Raw genomic sequence first — 21,168 nt, 5'->3', positions numbered from 1 at the left:
CGGCGCGGGACGCGCAGGTGGGGGTGGGGAGGTGGGACGGTGGGGGCGGAGAGAGGAAGGTGCAGCTGCAGCTGCTAGGCAGAAGAAACGCTGGACTGTTAGCCTTTGTTAGCAGAATTCGCTGGGGAAAGTGTTCCTAGTCCAAGTCCTTTCAAGAAGGCATTCGCCAGTGTTTCATTAACTTATTTCACTGATTTATATTAGCAACTGGGAGAGTGAGTTTTGGCTCTGATGGCATTCGGTCCAACACTGCTGATGCAATTACCAGCAGATAACAGCGCCCACCCCCCAGCCCCAAAACGTCCTGTCTCAGGGCAACTTGGAGGTTATTATTAAGCACGTTATGGATGTGCACAGGACTCGGATTATATCTTGGGCAGTGAAAGGTGTTTACCACTCAAGTCGCCGTAATAGGTAATGAGTAAGTAATGAAAAGTCGCGGTGAAAAGCAGATGGGCGGGCACATGGGCACCCTCCTGGAGCCTGATGCCCGGGACATCCGTAAGGCGCTCACTGAGTGCAGCTGCTGCCGTCACCGCGGCTCCGCTTTCACCAGTTACAAGCACAGAGCCACACATTGCAACATGCATGAACACGCACATGCGACGTGCATGCGTGGGAGAGGCTGAGCGCTGCAGGAGGCTCTTGCATGTTCGATCCCACACCTCACACCTGCTGACGGCGTGTCACGGCCCCTCAACTCACAGGCGGTGCTTCACATGCCAGCAGTCCCTCTCTGGGGAGACCCCTAAGGTTGTCTCGTGATTTTCCTTTTCGTTTTGGATCCAGCCCGTTGCTAATTTAGAAACCGACCTGCCACCAAGTCCCTCTGATAAGACTGTGCAAATCTGTGCAGGACCCACGAGCGACAGCAAACCAAAGAGTAATTGCGCTGCACTCAAAACTCGCCCTCCTCATAAATCTACCTGCGCGAGAACCCACCGCGTGGACCGACGCCCGCTCGTAGGCGGCCACGGTGGGCTGCAGCCTCGCCCACCTGCCGGCCCGCGCGGCGGCTCCCCGGGCCGGGCCACGTGCTCCCGGCGCGCCGCACCCTGGTCCCGCGGCGGGGAGGGGCGCGCTCGGCAGCCCGCAGGGGCGCCCCCTTCCTCGCAGGGGCCACCGAGGGGGACGAGGCGTGCTACATTTTTTTCTTTTCTGAAGCCCCTACAGGGACGCTGAAGCCGGAAAACTCCGATTCAAAAGGAGGTCAAAGGCTGGCTCCTCTCTAGGCCGGCTACCACCGGTGCCCTCCCCGTTCCTGGGGTCCTCGGGGAAACGGGAACGCGCGGAAGCGTGAGGAGAGGCGTGAAGAGGCAAGCGCGGCCCCGCCGCCCCGGGCCCCCGCCGCCCCTGCCCGAGAGAGGGCGGACGCGGAACTCGGGTTACAGCGCGGGGGCGGGCGCAGGGCGCAGGCGGCCCCGCGAGTGGCGGGCTGCGCCCAGCGGGCCCGCCGGCTCGGCCAACCGCGGCGCGGGGTGGGGCGTGCGCGGGGAGGCGGCGGCGCGGATTGGCGGGCTCGCGGGGGCGGGCCGGCAGTGCGCCGCCGAGATTGAGCCGCTCCGGGCCGCCGGCGACTGCGACGGGGCCTGGGCGCGCCCGCACTCGCTCCGCGCCCGCCGAGCCCACGCGCTCGGGGTCCGGGCGCCACGCTCGCCCGCCCGCTCGCGCCTTTGTGTCTGCTCGCCCGCCGCGTCCGCCCGCCCGCCATGCCGCCGCCGCCCGCCGACTCGCTCCGCCCGCCGCTCGCCGCCCGCTGCGAAGGTGGAGGCGGCGGCCCGGCGCCGGCGCGGGCCTGAGGGAGGAGGAGGAGGAGGAGGAGGAGGCGGCGGCGGCCCCCAGCCCATGCCGCAGCCACGGCCGCGCGCCGCCGTCGCCGGAGCCCGCGAGACCTGCCTGGACGGGCATGGGCGTGAGGGCGGCCCCGTCCTGCGCCGCCGCCGCCGCCCCGGCCCCGCCGCGCCCGCGGCCCTGCCCGCCGCCGCCGCCGCCGCTGCTGCTGCTGCCGCTGCTGCTCAGCCTCGGGCTGCCGCACGCAGGTAGGCGCGGGCCGCCGCCCGCCTTTGTCCCCGCGCCCCGCCCGCCCACCGGCGCCGGGCCGAGCGCGGGCCCGGGGGTTGCGCGGGCGGACGGGGGGCCGCGCCCGTCTCCGGGCCGTGCGGAGCCTCTCGGCCGCCGGCGCCCAGGGTCTCCGGGGGGCGCGCGCGGCGGTCGCCCGGGCCCGGGGTGACAGGTCCGCTCGCCCTCTCCCACGCGGAGGCGCCCCGTCCTCTGCGTCCCTCTCGCCGCGCTACCTGTGCCAGGCCGGGGAGGAACGGCCTCGCCCACCCGTGCCCGCCTGGGACCCGCCGCCTCGCGCGCGGACAGCGGCCACGGCGCGGGGTCCTGCGCTCCCGCCCGGCGGGCACGTTTCTGCTCCTGAAGCCTTTCGGGCTCCCCATTAGGGAGAGCTGCGTTTTAGAAGCCCCCCACACCCCACCTTTTCTTGTTTTGCCTTTTGTGTAACTTCTGCAGTGTGACAGCGCCTCGTTCACACTGTCACTTAGAGGAGCCTGAAGTCCTAAGAGATGGGCTAGTGCTCCCGGGACTGAGGTCTCAGTGGGAGGTGCGGTCAGAACCTTGGGAAGTGTGCTCCTTCTGTATGGGCAGTATTTCTGTGACTTGTCGAGAGACGGTGGCGTCTTTCTTTCTTTCTTTCTTTCTTTCTTTCTTTCTTTCTTTCTTTCTTTCTTTCTTTCTTTCTTTCTTTCTTTCTTTCTTTCTTTCTTTCTTTCTTTCTTTCTTTCTTTCCTTTCCCTTCCTTCCTTCCTTCCTTCCTTCCTTCCTTCCTTCCTTCCTTTCTTTCTTTCTTTCTTTCTTTCTTTCTTTCTTTCTTTCTTTCTTTCTTTCTTTCTTTCTTTCTGTGTCTTAAAGTGGGATTGAGAGGCCTGGAGGACTGTCCCCTTCCCCACCTCACTCACCGGCTCAGGGTGCACAGGCGGGGTTGCAGTGTGGTCCTTGGGAAGGGCTTCCTTGGTGCGGGGAGGGAAGACAAAACAAGCTCTCCGGATGGTTTAAAGTTAGGTGCCTGGGATGTGGGACTCTTCTCTTAGCCTAACGCCCCAGCCCCTTGGACCTTGCCTGGAGTCATGGAGAGAGAACCCTGTGGCTGTGCCCCCCACCCCCAGTGGAGGGTTAATGTGGCCGGGAGGGAGGGAGGCCAGGGAGGTGCCTCCAGAAAGTCCTTTGAAGCTCCTGGCTATCGAAAATGCCCCCCCCCCCTTCCTGAAGCAGGGAGGCCCCCCCTCTCTGCAGGTGTGCTGGCATATGCTTTATGTCTGGCTCCATAGAATCTACATTAGCACCCCCTGTGGCCCCATGGCTCACTTAACTTCACCCGATCTCATTTTCTTCTATTATGATCTGGTGATTGAGTGGCAGATTCACACACAGCTGTTGTGCCTTTTGAGGAAACTACCGTGAACGTGAAGGTTCACAAGCCTTTCAGCTCCATAAAGCTTTTGCACTTGCGTGAACTGGAAGGATAATGGACCCCGTACATCAGAGATGATCTGAAACTGAGGCCTCTGGAATCTGCCCTGGAAAGGAAGTGTTTTTATTTTCTTTACTTTTTTTCCCTTTTCTGTTGGGTTTTGGGGCCACATCTGGGGGTGCACAGGGCTTACTCCTGGTTCTGAGCTCTGGGGGGACCCTGTAGGTGCCAGGGATCAAACCCAGATCATGTGCAGTGCAGGCACCCTATCCACTGTACTATCGCTCCGGTTCCTACTTTCTATTTTCCTCCCTTTCTTCAGCAAACCTCTGCAGTTCCCGAGTGGAGATCCAGCGGGGGATACTTGCTTACTCATACACTTCAGGGCTGCGTAGGCTCCCTCCGAGACTGCTGCTCTGCATTGTCTTGGCACGGTGACAGCAGGCTTACTCTTACCCGTCACAGGCAAAGTGTGCATTGTCATTATAAATTCATGAAGCCTGGGTATTTCTGGGTGGATGCTGCAGATTAGTCATTATACAGCAGGCGGCTGACCCCAGAGCACTTTCTCCCACCATCGGGATCCACTGGGAAAAAAGCTGTTAGGAAACACTGATCCAAGACAGAGCTGGCCGGGAGTCCTGAGCCCTGCTGCCCCTTCAGGAGGGGCCATCTGATGAGCAGAGCACTGGGGGCGCAAGTCGCAATTCTGCCCTGACCCTTCTGAGCAATTATGCCTTCGTTTCCACACTGGTCTTACTTTTGATTTTTTTTATGACTATTTGAAATAATTATAAGTGAGTGTGTGCTCGGAGAGATTTTATAGACCATAAAAAGAACAAATAGGCCCAGCAAGTTTAGCGGAAAGTTCTAGTACTGTCATTTACTGACATGTAAGAGCCATTCAATACTAAGTGATCTTGGCCTAGGTTTTATTTCCTTGCTTTGTGCTTGCTGTGAATCTAATTAAAAGGGGGGTGGGAGGTAAAGATAGAATACTTATTTTCAGGATACTAAGTACTGTTGTGAGACGTGAGAATTTAGACATGAGGATTTGAGGAAAGGTTCCATACCCTGGGCTCCATCCAGTGCTGCCCGTGGTGTACATTTTCTCCGTGCCTTGATTTTCCCATCTGTAAAATGGCCTTTCCAGGAAGAGGGTTCCTTTCTTTATTTCCTTTTTTTTTTTTAAGTAAGAATAACTGGTAATTACTCAGGAATTGAAGTTTTGTTTGTCCGCTTTAGAATAAGTAAACATAAAATCAGAATGTTTTATTAATTTAATCTTGCTTCCTCAGCTTTAAATTCAGTATTGTTTTTCAGTCTTTGATCATTGAAATTTAAAAATTGCATGGACGGGGAGGTTTGGGGAGGTTTGTCGCTGGCCTCTGGGGAAGCTATCAGCCCCCACCTTTGTCTCTCCTGCTGGGACCAGAAATAGTCACAGGGAATTTATTCAGATTTTAAAGCAATTTGCTACTGAAAGGGATAAAATATCTCTTTCAGAGATTCTGGGGATAGCTTGAAGTCTTTATCAGATAAAGTCCTGGATCTTGATATTATCCCAAAGTTTATTATGCCCACATATTGAAATAATTATGTATTTTATAGTCCTGGCTGAGTCTCCCTTGTAGGATGAATTGTAAATGCCCTCCTGCCTGACGAGGACCATTTACTTTAGAATGACCTCCTCGCTCTCCAGATGAGGCCTGAAGTGCATCATGACCCCCGAGTTCAGAGCCTCTTAAACAGGGTTGCAGAGTTGAGCTCAGTTCTTAAAAGTATTGTTTTGAGATAACTCTTTATGAGTAACATGAGTAAATATTTGATGTCTATCCCTGTTTTATGTGTGCATATAGCCAAGGTCGTGGAAAAATTTCTTGGGCAAGAATGGGTCGCAAGTGGCAAAATACAGCAGCCTGGTCCAGAGACCGTGAAAGTGTTAGACCAAGGTGTCGGAGTTCGTGTCTATAATATTGGAGGTAAATGGCACAAGCGTTTTCCTCTCCTGTGATTTTATTGTTCTCAGTGGATTGAGAACAAATCCTATGCTAATTAGAAGAGAAATACTTGGCTGTTTGAGACACATGACTGGGCTGCTGCTGGGGTTTCTTTTGCTTTGAGGAATTTGATAAATTCTTGTCTAAGAAGCAAGTGGCAAAACATCAGAAAACTGACTTTTATAGTAGTAGAATTTTCTTCACTTTTTTTTTTTAGCTTTGCTTAATAACTTATATAAGTTGTTGATCTAAAAGGGAAAAGTCAAGTTTTCATATATTAAAAGAGTTTGGGGGCCAGGGAGATGGCTTAGTGGACAGGGCATTTGCCTTGCACATTACCAACCTGAGTTTCATCCCTCACCTGCCATATGGTCCCCCACGTCTCACCAGGTGTGATCCCTGAGCTCAGAGCCAAGTGTGTCATCCCTGATCACTGCCGGTATGCCCTGAAAACCAAAAAAGAAAACTTCTGTGCCTTGAAGTATGTGGTTTTATTTCTTAGACACACGGTACATATCAGTCTCTGCAAGATAATGTCATCATCCTGTCCTGTTGTCCTGTGGTCGGGGTCTTTGGTAACCTTGTAGGGGGAAGGTGTGGGAGAAGAGGGGTGTCCACAGCTTAGCTCAAGGAATCACCTTTTTTTAAGGGTCTGTGAGTCAAACTTAGGCTTGGGAAGGGAGCTACATGTACTTACTATCCCTAGCTGAACATCCCTCATCCTGAGGAAAGGTTGCGTGCATTTTCCTTCCCCTATGTTTTACCCTGGAACCATAGTAGAATCTCTCTAGAATTCAGGGCCCTCGCCCACCCTCGCACACCAGATACGGAAGCCTTGTCTGCACTTGGGCTCAGGCCGTGGTTTCCAGAGCAGATGACTTGTGTGAATTTTTAAGTCCAGAACAAGTGTTTAACATGGCCTTATCCCCAAAGACGTCTCCTGAGATCTGTCTGCAGGGGTGTGGACCTGGAGGTAGTTGCTTCTGTCTCTATAGCCTGGCTTTGCTTTCTCCTGCCGTGGTGTCGGTGTGGCGTGGCGGCGGCAGCTGTGTACATGTCTTTTTGTGGCTTCCTTTGAAAGGGCTGCAGAAGCCCACACCAGCCTGTCCCCGGCCTGTCCCTGAAGGCCGTGCACAGGGCGACTCTGATGGAGAACAGTTAGGGTTCCCACAGGTCCTGCTGGGAGTCTCCAAGGGTCTGACGGCGGTTCTTCTCCCCTCCCTCAGGCCACTGCCAGCAGCCCGCCCAGTGTCGCATCCAGAAGTGCACCACAGACTTCGTGGCTCTGACCTCGCACCTAAACTCCGCCCTCGACGGCTTCCACTCCGAGTTCTGCAAGGCCCTGCGTGCCTATGCTGGCTGCACGCAGCGGACATCCAAAGCCTGCCGGGGCAACCTCGTGTACCACTCCGCCGTTCTGGGCATCAGCGACCTCATGAGCCAGAGGAACTGCTCCAAGGACGGGCCCACGTCCTCCACCGACCCCGAGGTGACCCACGATCCCTGTAACTATCACAGCCCGGAAGGGGCCAGAGAACACAGAGGCGGGGATGAGAGTCCCCCCGATTACCTTTTCTGTGGCTTGTTTGGAGATCCTCACCTTAGGACTTTCAAGGATCATTTCCAGACCTGCAAAGTAGAAGGGGCCTGGCCGCTCATTGACAATAATTACCTGTCGGTTCAAGTGACGAACGTGCCAGTGGTCCCTGGATCCAGTGCTACCGCTACCAATAAGGCAAGTCTCCACCTGTGTCCTTTCTGCTGGCCCTGCCCCTGCGTCTGACTCCCCACTTTGTGGGTGAGTGGGCGGGGGGGGGGGCTACAAAGGACTTGTCTTGGGGCCTTTTGGAACAAGCATTGAAGAGGAGTGAACATTGGTTAGGAAGGAAGTTCTCTCTGGAATTCTGGGGCTCGTGTAAAATGCGGCTTTGCATTCCGGTAGACAGGGTAAGGACAGAAATGAGAAGTGAGCATTGTGAGGTTGGATTCTTGGGGGCGAGGTGGACTTTCGTTGCATGAACAGAACACATACCCTGTCTGGGTTCCCGTTTGCATCTCTTAAGTCCTTGGTGGGTAGCTGTTCGGAACTGGGAACGGCCTCACTGGCGGGGCAGCTCCAGGGTTGGAAATGGCTGGGCTGATGGTGGGACATGGCAAGCTGCACTGCCACGGTCCTTGCTGACCTCACAGTGACCATGAGTTCCGAGGGGCCCCAGCAGGCACTGGTGTCAGATTGGAAATTGCCGTGGTTCTGTCCTGCTCTGCCCTGCCTGCCTGGCAGTACGTCTGGCCCTGTCTGTTCTAGATCATCCCAGGGAAAGCACCGTCTCAACCATCAGGCCAGCCTGGAGTGCTGGTGTTCTCACCGAAGGAGCTGGGGAGAGGCTGGGGGTGGGTTTGAGAGGCAGGGGGCTTTCCACAGAGTGCTCCCCCTCCCTGTCGCCAGCTCCCAGGAAATCATATGCAGGGCATCTTACCAGGCTCCATTTCCTTGTTTCTTTTAGCTCCACATCAGTTGGGTTTTTTAGACTGATGAAGTGGTGTCACACTTTGCCCTGAGCACCACCCTCCAGCTTATCTTCGCAGTGAATTGAAGTGATTTTGCTTGGCATTTTGTGGAAGGAACTTTACAGCACCTCTAGAGATAGCAGGAGACACCAGAGGTGTCAGAAATGCGAGCGGTCAAATCATTGCTCTGAACAAAGAACACTGTTGCTCTGGTCCCCACTTCCTGGGGGAACTCCGAGATGTTTACACTTCAACACCCAGGGAAGCTCAGTCTTGTCTCTTACTGACAGAATTCTCCTTTCCCCAGCTCCGCCCTTTTTTCCTGATTTTTAGAAGGATACAAATAATTCTTCCTATCTGCACACTGAAGTCCTTGCTGTCATTTATGTTGCAAAGTTTCTCCGTGGCACTCAGGGCACATTATTCCCTACTGCTCCCTGGGCCTCGGGAACAAAGCCTGTAGCTGAGGCCCTCCCCACTAAGGAGAAACTCTGAGGGGGGCTTGCTGGAGAGCACCTCTCAGCAGAGGACAGGGGGCATAGGGAAAACACGTGGACTCTGGGGCAGTAGCCATAGTTCATGGAACACTGCCAGGAGTGATCCCTGCGCACAAGTAGGTGTGGCACTACAGCCAAAACAGCAACCATGCGAAAAGGGGGGATATCTCTTGGGTTCTTCTCACCAGCCCCGGCTTGCATTCTCTCCTCCTGTCTAGTCACATGTTACTTGTGTGTTTGGTGCTCAGCCTTCCAGGTCCTACTTTTGACAAGCCGTGGTGATGATATGAGAATGGATAAAAATGAATGAGTTGACGCAGGCACTTTCCAGCATTTGTTTCAGTTGTGGTCAAATCACTCCCAAGTTTCAGCAAGTAGAAAGTGGGCCTGAGTTTCCTCCCTCAGCTCTTCGGGTTCAAAGGTTTCCACCGTTCCAAAAGTGGGGCCCAGGGGAGACTGGCTGACATCAGCTCAAGTGTTCCCCACATCTGGTGGCCATACCGTGCAGTAACAAATTACTCTCCGTGACCTCTGGTAGCTGTTTTTCTTCCTCCTTTTTGTGACTCTCAAGCCCGCCAAGCATCTGGAGGTTCACCGTGGAATGCCTTTCCCCATGCTGGCGTGACTTGTGCCCGGGAAACCAGGCCAAGCAGAGGCCTAAGATTTTGCCACGCAATTTCCTTTTACCAGGACCAAAATAAAAGCTTCAGAATTCTCAGCAGTGAACACAAGTATGGTAGTAAAGATAATTTTGAAAGGAAAAAAGATTTGGCAGCAAGTACCTGTGAGATCAGTTCTCCCAGATGTCTAATCCCCCTCCCCCCCATGTCTATTGAAGTTCTTTTAAAAAGAATTTCTTTTTTAATACAAGTTTTGGCTCTGCCAGGACCATATCCATAGACTGTTGGGTGGGGCCGCTGTGGGGTCCGTCTGTGGGCCAGTTTCTTTCCCACCCTTCAGGCCATCGGTGGCAGCACTGTGGCCCCTGGGTACTGGGTACTGTGGGACAGGCCATTTCTGCCCACCCCGTGCCCGAGCAACCAGCCTTGCCCCTCCCACAGAGAACGGTAGGGTGGGGAGGAGAAAGGGAGGTGCCCTGTGCTCCAGGGGCCACCTCAGGGCTGGCCACACCTTTGCCTCTTCCCACAGGCCAGGAGGCAGCTCGGTATCCAGTGCTCAGCTGCATGCTCTGTGTCTGCTTTCTCTGCCCCCTCCCTGGAAACTAAGGTCTTGGTTGTGGGGCACGGGGGAGCCTTTCTGAGGGCAGCTGGGTGTTTCTACACCATGCCCAGCACACATTGCTGTTGAGCGGCCGCACAAGTCTCTGGCCCCCCTGCAGTTGGGCTGGTGAGTGGGAAGGAGGGGTGGCATCAGGCTGCAGGGGTGTCTGCGGAGCAGAGCGCCAGCCCCTGGGCCTGGCCCAGAGTGAGCAGGCCTCTGCGGGGGCAGGCCTGGCTCTGGGCCGCCTCTGGGCCTGCCGCCGCCCCCCCCCCCCAAGGGAGCTGCAGCCGCGTCTGTTTCTGTGAGTACGGAGAGTCATTGGAGAGGCGGTCTCAGCATTTTCTGAAGGGGTTTTGTCCTGTGTCAGTGGTTTCCCTCATATTGAAAGTCTTTAGTCTCCCGAGAGCCCTTAAAAAGATGCTTTTCCAGAAAGCGTCAGAAATGTGCTTCATTGCACCCCTCACTGAGGGGAGTGTCCTGTGTTCTTGTTCACAAGTGGCTGGGCACATTCACAGTACTCTCCCTCACGTGTCCCGTGTCGCCCCCACCCTTCCCTGCACCCTCCTTTCCTGACCGTCAGTTAACAGAAGCAGGCGGGGAAGTGGGGGCGGTGGGTCCCCTGATAGAGGCACCACAGGCTTCCCGCCGTACCTGTTTGGGTTGAGACCAGCCATTGCCACTGGCCTGCACCCAGCCAGAGCCCGGGAGGGGTCTCACCCCCGCCCCGGCATATGTTTAAAGCCCCCGACCTCCTCACCACCCTCAGCCCTGCGCTTTGAACTGCTTGAGCGCGTGTGGCGGTGTGCTCAGAGCCACAGAAAGACGCGCCTGGCTCCTGCCTCGGAGCCCAGGAGGCAGTGAGGGTTCATCTCCAAGTGACAAGAAACGGCCCTCTGCCCAGCCCAGAGCACAGGGCTGCCTCTTAGCACTTAGCTACTGTCCAGAGTGGCCTGCGGGCACAGAGAACAGTGTTCCGGGTCTTTCTGCTGGTTCCCAAGCCAGAGCCAGACTTGCTTGCATCGCAGCGCTTCCAACGTGCATTCCGCCTCATTTTAAACCTATCGCTACATCAGGATTTGGAAATGTGGCCTTGCTTGACCTCAGGCTTTTTTTTTTTGGTAGCCACCATTTTATGACCTGTTATGCTTTTATTCTCTTTATGGACAAGATACTAGCATCACATTGGCAGTCGGAGACTTTTCATGAGTTTGCATTGTTTTGACCTGTTTTCTTGCCCGCAATGAGGGGTGGGCACCCTTTCTCGGGGAGCAGGCCCTTCCTTGAGAGAGCACAGGCATCTGCCAGAGACAAGGGCTAAGTCTTAACCCCGGATGGCCTCTTGCTTTGCTCCCGCCATCTGCTAAGCCGTGTCCTTCTTGCCCTCTGAAGGCTCATTGCAGAGCTGTGGCTCGGGCCACGGCTGATGCAGGAGCAGGGCTCATCTGGCTGTGGGGCTCGCCAGGTTGTCTGGCCTCAGTGCTGGGGGTGTTGCTGTGTCTGCAGGACAGGGGTGGGTGTGCGCCCCGCCTCTGCCAAGCACCCGCACACCAGGTGCAGAGTCCCGGCGTAGGCGTCAGAAACTTCCTTTCCAAAACCATGCACAGCTCAGGCCCGCTCGGGGCTGCACCTGACTGGTGGTGGCCTGCCGTCAGGCACAGCCATTCTGAGTGCTGCCACTTAGCTGCTTATCCCCCAGGTCAAGGAGGGTTGGGAGGGAGGCCCAGAGAGACGCTGCTCACCCTCAGCCCCTTGGCTGGCACAGCCTTGCTCGGGCCGCCCCGCCTGCACTTCCCTCTTGGCCGACTCTTCCCGGCTGCTTGCAGCAGCTGCCATGGCTGCCGAGAGGCCGGAGGACCGGTGGGTGGCGCTTGGTCTTTGATTGGGCGTCCAGAGCGTCCTAGACTCTGACTCTCAGAGGCTCGTGGCGGCCCGCCCCCTCCTGGGGCCCTGGCTGTCTCCCGCTCCCCTCTCGAGGGCAGAGCCGATGCCAAGCAGGCCGCCCTCTACGAGGAGGGACGTCGGCAGCAGGGCCCCTGGCCCCATTCCCGTTTGCCCTCTGGCTTCCTGCACAGCTCCTGTTTGTACTGGAGTCTAGAGCCAGGCCCGGGAGCTTGGCTTCATCTGATTTCAGCAAATTGCCCGGAGGTAGACAGATTTCCACTGGCGTGGGGGTGGGGGGCTGCTGAAAGGGGAGGAGACAGTCTGAGCTGCGCCATTTTTCAAAATGATGCTGTGCTCTGCAGACCTGGCCCCGGCGTCCCCGAGGAGTGAGTCCCGGCCGTGTTTCCTTCATTCTCGGGGCCGGGGAGCTGGCCGGGCTGCCTGGTGCTCCTTCAGAAACCAGTTAAGTTTCGCTCCTGCCGGCGTGTCTCCTAGCTGTGGAGACCTCCCTGGCGCTCCCCACCCTCCCTACTCGTGCCAGGCTTGTTGGAAGGAGGTGGGCGGGGGGCGGGAGGGCGTCACCAGTCACCATAGCCAGCTGTGAGTGAAGTGACCCTGCGGCCCGCCTCCACCAGGCAGGCCTCTGCTGCCTTAAAACAAATCTGCACTCCCCACCATGTACACCGGAGGCAGGAGGCCAAGTCTGATACACGGCTGAGAGTCAGAACTTGTTTTTCTGTCACACTTCCAGGTCTCCCTCCCTCTCCCTGCCCTGTTCAGTTTTCTTTGCATCAACATTTTGAGAGAAAGGGGCAAGAAGGAAGCATTGGTGCTTTCTTTGTTGGCCCCAGTGAATGCTAAGCAGTTTCTCCTCTGGTGCAGACTGCGGTGTGTAGAGTCACCCCCAGTGTGGAACAATGGAAAATGCTACCTTAACCCGTTCTGTCTTTATTTGTTTTGACTGCAGTAGAACTTGCTCTTCCACTGTTTTGAATTTGGCATTCTGGTGGGCGGGGTGATTTAAGGACTTTTCTAACTGCTTACCTTGTCAGTGAGAACCTGTGGGCCAGCCTCGCACACGGCCGGCCTGGGTCCATTCCCCAAAGCCCTGCCAGAGTGGTCCTTGAGCACAGAGCCATGAGCAGGTCCTGGTCACTGCCAGGTGTGGCCCCCAAACCAAAACAAAATAAAAACCAGTAAGTGAAAACTGCCAGGTAGCTGTTGCCCTGCCCTGAGGAGCCCGTGCGCTGGTGGGCTGGTCTGGGACGCGGGCGCCTCTCTGGGCCCGAGTTAGCGGCTGGGAGGAGGCCACCGCCCATGTTCAAGCCCCGGCTTCTCCAGCGAGCTGCGCCCTGCTCCTGAACGGGGCCAGGGGTGTGGGGGGCTCAGGCAGAGGTCTGTGGTTCATTCTGTCGCTGCAGCCTGAGGCCTCGCCCAGACCCCCTTGCTTCTCAGTGGTTTTGTTTGTTTGTTTGTGAGCACCCAGAAGTGTGTCATGAGTCGCAGCGTCTGGGTGTCCGATGGACCCTTTGGGCCTGGGAGAGGGTCAGAGCGACTCAGTTTCCTTTTGGCCACCCGCGGGTTGGGGGACAGCTGCACCGCAGCCTGGCGGCCTCTGTGCAAACAGAGCCTGAGATCTCTGTCCCAGTGCCCGCACAGAGACGCACAGATCCCGCCTCCACCCTACAGCACCAGCCCTGCCCCGCCCCTGCCTCCCTCTGCACGTGGGCCGCATCCACAGGCCGTTCCCCCCTTGAGCCCCTCCAGTGCCCCCGGGCGGCCCTACTCCCATGTCATGCTGGTGTCCGCACGCGCCTTGCTGGGGCTGGGGGACACAGACCCAGGCACCCGGCAGCACGGGCGGCCACAGCTTCTGGTCAGTGCCTGGTGCCTCTGAAGGCGGTGGTGGAGCCCGCCTGGGCCCCTCCCCTGCTGTCTCGCCTGGACAGGCACCTGAGAGCAGACACTTCCATGGAAGTGGATATTCCTGTCGGGTCATAGACTGGCTCGTGTCCTGGGCCATGAGTGTGCCCTGAGCATGGGAAAGCAGTCAGGAGACACTCGGGTAGGCTCCTGGGATCTGGGCACAGCCTGGGGCGCTCCCTCGAGGGGACCTGTGCCCAGTGCAGGGAAGGCGCCTCCTGCCTCTCCTCCTCTCCTCCCCCTCCCCCCCTTCCCTCCTCCTTCCTCCCCCTCCCCACTTTTCCCCCTTCACTGAAACCAGGAGCTCAGGAGTCTGCCTGCGGCCTGCAGAGCCGGGCCAGGGTGGGGTGGCTGGCCGGTGACCACGCCGTGTGGTCTCCACCTTCAGGCCCACCGTCGGTGTCCCTGGTAGAATCCAGTCCTGGTCTTCCAGGATTCCAGTCAGGCTCTGTGCGGGCATCAGGGGCCAATGAAACACCCAGAAATGTTCTGAAGTACAGGAGGCATGAGCAGGTAGGTGTGTAGCTGGTGGGGGCGCGTCTTCTCTCCAACAGTGGGGCCTCCTTGGGGGCTGCCTTCTCGGCCTCATCGTCATCACCCCCGGTTGTTTTTCTCTCCCCCTGAGGGCCAAGGGCAGGCGGGCGGCCGCCTGGTTCTGACATTTCACAGCAGCGCCTGCATCCCGACTTCCTTTCCGTGTAGAAAGGTTGATTTGTAGCCGAGATCGCTCTCTTCCTAATAGACCTTGTGGGTGGTGAAGATCTCAGGAGTGAGCCATTAAAAATGAACGAGGAGGACTAAAGTAGTTTGTCTGAGGTGGGGGAGGTTTAACAAAAGGCATTGATGTTTTAAATGCACAGAAATGCCATCCATCAATAATAAATGGGGTGGCATAGCCCAGATGTGCCAAATTGAATTATTACAGCATATGGCTCGGATCATAGGGGTGGGGCGGGGGGGCAGGGCAGGGCTGGTGTTCTTGGATTATCTGTTTGAGAGCTTTAGGGTAGTTTGGAGGATCTCTGTTTCTCATACTCAGATAGCTTCTAGCTGGAAATATCAAACTTTGGAATTTCCCAGAGCTCTGAAGTACATTTTCAGTGGTGGTGTGGGTTTGTTTATTTGTTTTTATAGTCAGAGTTACTAAAAGTGAACAAACTTGTTAAATCTTTTCAGAGTTACTGAAAGTGAAAAAACTTGTTAATTTTGGGGCTGGAGCCATAGCACAGTGGGTAGGGCATTTGCCTTGCAGGCAGCCAACACGGGTTCGGTTCCCAGCATCCCATATAGTCCCCCAAACACCACCAGGAGTAATTCCTGAGTGCAAAGCCAGGAGTAACCCCTGAGAATCGCCCATTGTGACCAAAAAAGAAAATTTTTTAAAATTGTTTTTTTGAAGATGGAGGCAGAGTCTGAAATACGTTTCAGCTTCTTGGGGCTCACTGTTTAATAAGCGTCGGCACCATCTTTGATGTGAGTGCTGAAATATCACTGCAAACGCTTGAGTGTTTCCACATTCAGATTGAGTCTGCGTCCCGTCAGTACATGGCTTCATCTGCAGAGGATGCTCAGGAAAGGTGTCTACTGCTCTGAGGTGGACGCCCCCGCCTCCTCCTCCTCCTCCTCCTCATTTTCATTCATTTGCTTTAGTGCTCCCCAAGAAATTAGACCAAAGTTTGCAGGGTAAACTATACTTTGAGAGTGTCGATGCAGACACACAGGGCTGGTGTGAGTGTGGAGTGTGCACCTGGGAGCTGTCAGAGCAGAAATGCTGGTGGGGTTGGGGGGACAGCAGTGTTTAAACTGAGCCCCCCTTTGGACTTGTGCCTTACAAAACCAACCGTGGCTGTTGGCTGCTCAGACAGGTGGAACCGCCCCCGCGCCCCCCACCCTCTCCCAACACCCATCCTGGCTTCTCTGGGCGCTTACCTGAGATTAGATCACTCTGCTTTGTGCTCCCAGCAAAACCACTTCCTCTCCGTTTTTCCCTGTGGTGAGTGAGGAAGAACTTGGCTGCTTGCAGATGATGCCAAGCTGGTGTCAGTGTGGGGCCTGCCGACAGTTTGTTTCATCTTTGAGTGTGAATGTTTGCATTGACAGTGAGGGTAGGGAGGAGCTGGCAAGTTTTTCTCTGATGCTCATTTTTGTCCCTGTTATCAGCTTGCACTGGCCGCCTTCAGAATATGTTTAAATGCATTTTGGTGCCTCCCAGGGATTCTCGCTGGCCTTGGAAAACCACTTGTCCAACTGACTTCAGAGCCTGTAGTGTCCCTAGGTGTCCAGCTGCAGACCCACACACTCTGGAAAGCCCCATGGTTGGGCACACAGCACATTTCCTGAAATCACCTCTGCCCCACCGCCTCTGGGTTTCCTGGTGTTGAAACGTGAGAAGGCCAGAGCAGAATGAAATTGTGGCCACTCACTGGGGTAATTAGGAAGGGAAGGACCAGACCAGGCGTTTTTTCTGCAGCCCATTGTCTGGCTTTGGCAGCAGCTGCGAACAACGGGTCTGAGTTTAACCAGTGGCCGCTGAGCAGCTGGGTCGGATCTAGCGTTCAAACTGGCTGAAGTCAAAGGAAGTGGCTGGAAAGTTCCAGGCAGGTCCCACCAGTGGGAACATGTGGAATTGAAGGGTGAGCGCCGGCTGGCAGTGCTGACAAGGGCCTGTTGTTCTGATTAGCCTGCAGGGCTGTGAGCCCCCCACCCCAGAGGCCAATGTCGCCAGACCCTGGCCTGTCCACTGGCCCCTCGAGTCCAGTCACCTGCTGCTGGGGTCGGGGGAGAGGGGTATTTATTTTTGCTTCTTGGAGAATAAACGAGTTGTGGCCTCAGTTACTTAGCCAGGGTGACAGATGTCACAGTGTGCACCCCACCCCCATCCTTAGGGGGCTGCTCTCCCACCTCTTATGACACAGACACCCCTCAGCCGCAAGGGGGGTCCTTGCCTGCCTGCCCACTATCCTCCTTTGTGCCGTTACAGCAAAGACTAGGACACTGCCTGCGGCTTCCCTCTCGGGTCTTGTGTGTGTGGTTGAGGGCCTGCGCGGGGTGTGAGCCGGGACACCACTGGGCACTACAGAAGCCGTGACCACAGTACTAAGGGATTACGTGCCTGCAGGGACCCGGGCCATATGTGGGCTGTCTCCTGACTGACAGGTTAGCCCCCTCTGGGACGGTTGGGTTCAGAGATGCAGGCGCTGGAATTACCCAGGTGCCCACCCCCTCCCTTGGCAGCCTCCAGGGCCCCCACATGTAGAAGGGAGCGGCCGGCAGGTCTGCGGCAGGGCCAGTAGGGGTTTTTGTTCCATGGATGACCCCTCTTGGAAGTCACCAGGTAAGTGCGTCATCACGGAGTCACAGAGCACCTCGAGGATGCTGCTCCCTCCGCAGGGGACGTGTGTCTCAGCCAGCGTCCACGGGTGCACAGGAGCAGACAGGAGGAGGGTGACAGCGTCGAAGGGGCCCAGCCTCTGGGGAGGTGCAGGGTGCTGTCGACCGCGGTCCTGCGCCCCCTGCTCACCTGTGGCCTTCCCTTGCAGGTGACCGTCATCTTCAAGGCGCACGGTTCGTGCACGGAGCAGAAGGTGTACCAGGCCGTGACGGACGACGTGCCCGCCGCCTTCGTGGATGGCAGTGCAAGCGGCGCAAGCGTGCGCGTGGAGGCGCGGGAGGGCGGGCGCGTGGCCTTGCACGCGCGCCACCTGGCCAGCACCGTGCTGGTGCGCCAGCTGGGCCGCTATCTGACGCTGGCCGTGCGTATGCCCGCCGCACTGGCGCTGGCGCACGACGACAACCACGACCTGCAGCTGTGTGTGAGCGGCTGCCCGGCGGCCGAGCGCATAGCCGACGGCCCAGGCGCGGGCCTGGCGCCGGGCCCGGCGGGCTTCACGCTGCAGAGCGCGCGCGCGCGCTGCGGGGACAGCATGCCGCAGCGGGACATCTACTTCCAGTCTTGCGTCTTTGACCTGCTCACCACCGGTGACACCAACTTCTCGGCCGCAGCGCTCAGCGCCCTGGCGGACGTGCGCGCGCTGCACCCGCGCCGCGAGCGCTGGCACCTGCCCCCGCGCAGCGGCCACGCCGAGCCCCCGCGACTGTGGGTGGGCGCAGCGCTGCTGGGTGCCCTCCTCGCCCTGATGCTGTAGGGCCGCCCGGCCCGGCCCGGTGGAACTGGCCCTAAGTGGTTGTGCCCCGGCGCTGAGCACACCCCCAGGAGCGTCCCAGGGCCACGGCGCAGGGACCCCGTCCCCCCGGGCCCCGCGCGGGCCCGCTCCTGTGCCCCACCCGTTCTGTTTGGCCGTTTCGTGAGATGTTTTATAATGTCCCCGCTCCGGGACCTGTTAGAAAGCACTTTATTTTTTATATATTAAATATTTATGTGTGTACCTGGTTAGTATGTACATGCCTAGACGCTGCCCCGTAGCGGCCTGCCCCCAGGGTCGCAGCTGGGACCCCTTCCTTCCCCTCCCGCCCCTTTGGGCCTCCCCCACCCCCCTCTGCCCGTTCTGCACTGGAATGCCACGCTGACCCCACGCAGGGCGCCGGAGCCCGTGGGGAGGTGCGGGGCGTGGCTCTGGTTGAGGACCAGCGGATGTTCGGCCAGCCCTGCCAAACTGCTGTTTCTCTGAGCCAGAGGAGGCCAGTGTGGGCACCTGTGCCATCAGTGCCCAGTATCTTGCAGGCCCCCAGAGCACAGCTCTCCCTTTTGAATAAAGCATACACTTGCCCTGTCGGTCTTGTAATCCTCCCTCGCCCCTTTCTCTGATATGTCCAGGTGGCCCCTTAGCAGCCCTCTTGGCCCCAACTGCTGAGGTGGGTTTTGTGTTCCTGGCACGGTGCGTCACTGGCTCCACTGTGAGGCCCGCACTGTTTCGGCTGTGTCTGCACTGAGACCTGGGGTGGCCGCGGGTAGTGGCACACTCTGGGTAAGCCAGGCTGCCCGCGGGGGTCAGATACCTCCTTTACCCATGTGGCCTGGTAGAATATCCTTATGATCAAGTATCTTTGGCCTCTTCCGTCCTGCCGGCCTTCCCTTGTGCAAGGAGAGCACAGCCAGCAGAAGGGAGAAGAACCTTCGGGAAGGTTACTAACTGGAAGGGTAGTACCGCTCCTCCTGAACTTCATCCTAGTTTCCATCAGAGTAAACCAGAGGTAGCAAGCTGAAAGCTAACATCATAGAGCAGACGTCTGGATTCTTCGGTAACAAAGGGATGAGCTCAAGATCACACTTGGTGGCAGGCAGCCAGGCCACTTGTTTTTCTTAAGCCTGTCCCTTAGGTTGGTGGCCCTGCCCTGCTGGGAACCCGGCTGGCAGGGAGGAAGCCTGAGATTTTGTGATGCCCACCCTGTGGAGCTGGGAAGCTCGGGCTGAGAGGTGCCATCCTCCCGTCCAGCAGGAGATAGGGAACATCAGTATCCTGTTTCTGAATCAAGACTCGGTGCCCAGAGTGCAGCCCAAACCCGTGACCTTACAGGGGCGGGACTGGACTGCCTCTCGGTTCACCTCTGGAGCCATGTGCCAGGCTCCCAAATGAGGATGAGCTAGGTTTCTTTTATAAATTGAATAGAACAAAGAAGGAAAAATAGGATGTTTCTAACCACTATTTTTGTGCAAATAGTATTCAAGGTGAAGTAAGAAACAAAGAGTAGGAATGTCTGCAGAATATGATTGTTAAGGTGTTTTATACAACAAATGCCTTTTCCCTGTCCAAGTAGGCAAGTTTCTCTCCTTGCTAATTGAGAGAAGACTTGGCTGTGTTTGCCCCTGTCCTTTAGCTAGCAAAGTGCAGGGTCATCATTCCAGTGCACTAGGATTGGCCCCCGTGTCTCCCCACCCCCTTCAGTGGCCCTGTACATGATGTCCCCGTGGGTCACTTCACTTTCCAAAATGCAGGTATTTCAGTAAAGGACAAATTGTTATTCCCCCGTTTATTTTCTAGGATTTTATAGAGGAACTACTTCTTGGTTCTCAAAAACTCCTCAGAAGCGTTTGGGGTCACGCCCACACACGGGCAGCTGCTCAGCGCTTGCCCAGAGGAACTCAGAGGGAAACACTGGTTTTCACAGATGCTCCACATGGCTGGCTGGCTTTAAAAGACTCAGTATTTTTTTGGGTCCTATTCTTATGCTTGGAACCCCACCCCCAGTGTCGTCGAGTCTTTGCAAAGAAACCTTTAGATGTGGTTCATAGGTATATGAATAAGTATCTGTGTAAAACAGTGAGTGTGCAGTGTGTAAATACTTTAAATTATTATGCTAGAAAAATAAAGTGACATGCCATGCTGTGGAATGTTTGTCCTGTGGTTATACTGACACCTGCTGAGAGAAGGTGAGAGGCACGAGGTGGCGTGTCGAGGGTCTTGGTAGTAGATATCCTCATCCCTCACCTACCCGCAAATTCATAAGTGTGGAGCTGCTCTCTGTGAATTTGAAGCTGTTGTGAGTCAGCCAGGGGTGTGTGTGGCCGCTGCCATCTCCCCCAGAGGGCATCTCCAGTAACGGGTGGGCACACAGATCTGGGACATGCACTTGGCTTCGTCAAAAGTAGCACAGACCATTGGCCAAGTGTCTGTTCCCTGCTTGGTAAGTTTGGGGGAACAAGATTTTCCGCGTTTGGAAGCCTACAGGGTGTCCTAAAATAGGACAGCACAGGATCACGCCCAATCTTCTTTGAAGAAATAATGCTCAGACTAGACCAACTAGAGCATCCCTGTCTTTGTGGAATTGTTCGTAGATAATGGAGGAAGGAAAGAGGTCCATCATGGTGGCTGGCAGAATTGGTGCCAGCCATTGAGCCAAGTCCTCTCTACTCTCGTGATTTTTCTCAGGTGAGAAAGCATTGGTAGAAATTGCACACAGGCACGCAGTAAAAGAACATGAAAGAAAATTCATGAAAAGGTTTTGACAGAACTTGGAGAATAACAAAAACATGGGTAAAACAGCTATGTAGAATGTTACATACAGCTAATAAGTAAAGACCTGAAAGTTCAGGCAGCATTGCAGCATTTATGAAGAAAAGCGGAGGGAATAATCTCAATTAGAATTCTCCAGAGAAGCAAATGGAGCATGTGTGTTATGCTGCTGTATTCAGTAGAGATGAAAGTTCATGAGGGATGGTGGGTGGAATCACAAGTAGAAAGCCAGTGATTCTGAGGCCAGGGGCCTGAGCAGGGGAATGAGGACAGGTGCTGGGGCCAATCCCTGCATCTCGCAGGCTCTGGAGGCCACACACCCAGGGGCTGTATGTGCTACATGAGAGAGAAGGTAAACACCCAGCTCAGGAAGAATGAGAGAATGCGCCTTTATCATTTGCCCCTTCGGCCTCATGGACTGGATGGTGTGAGCCGTGGGGATGAGGACCATACGCAGAATGCTGCTCATCTCTTCAGACTCGCTCTCAGGCACTCCCAGGAGCAAAGTTTGGCCAGCTTTGTGGAGATCCCTTAGCCAGTCAAGTTGCCATATAAAATTAACCACCACCTCCTTTATGTTTGCTTTAAAAATGTACTTGTAATCCAGCATTGGAGAGGGCCATTCCCTCTCACGATGCCTTGTGTTCATCAGCAAAACCCAGTGTCACTGTGCCCAAGCACAGAGGGAATTTTTTTACAGGGATCTTGTGGCACCCAATGGCACAGGCTGAAAATGGTCTGGAAATTAGGCCTCA

At 56.1% G+C, this 21,168-nt stretch overlaps 1 protein-coding gene across 1 annotated transcript; it reads left to right on the top strand.

Annotated features, from left to right (window-relative positions):
- The first annotated feature begins 1,512 nt into the window (after positions 1 to 1,512).
- Positions 1,513 to 19,791, top strand: RGMB (repulsive guidance molecule BMP co-receptor b). The gene is made up of 3 exons (XM_055141247.1): positions 1,513 to 2,039; positions 6,699 to 7,207; positions 17,042 to 19,791. Exons 1-3 carry the CDS (start codon positions 1,907 to 1,909, stop codon positions 17,645 to 17,647), a joined length of 1,248 nt encoding a protein of 415 aa, XP_054997222.1. The 5' UTR covers positions 1,513 to 1,906; the 3' UTR covers positions 17,648 to 19,791.
- The last annotated feature ends 1,377 nt before the right edge of the window (positions 19,792 to 21,168 follow it).

Source organism: Sorex araneus, chromosome 1 (genome assembly GCF_027595985.1).
Source record: "Sorex araneus isolate mSorAra2 chromosome 1, mSorAra2.pri, whole genome shotgun sequence".
NCBI classification, from domain to species: Eukaryota; Metazoa; Chordata; class Mammalia; order Eulipotyphla; family Soricidae; genus Sorex; species Sorex araneus.
Note: the sequence above shows the minus strand (reverse complement) of the source record. Positions and strands in the feature narration are given on the sequence as shown.

Coding starts and splice junctions, on each gene's coding strand:
- RGMB (XM_055141247.1), top strand. CDS start 1,907: ATGGGCGTGAGGGCGGCCCCGTCCTGCGCCGCCGCCGCCGCCCCGGCC. Junction 2,040..6,698: donor CCTCGGGCTGCCGCACGCAG/GTAGGCGCGGGC, acceptor CCCCTCCCTCAG/GCCACTGCCAGCAGCCCGCC. Junction 7,208..17,041: donor GTGCTACCGCTACCAATAAG/GCAAGTCTCCAC, acceptor CTTCCCTTGCAG/GTGACCGTCATCTTCAAGGC.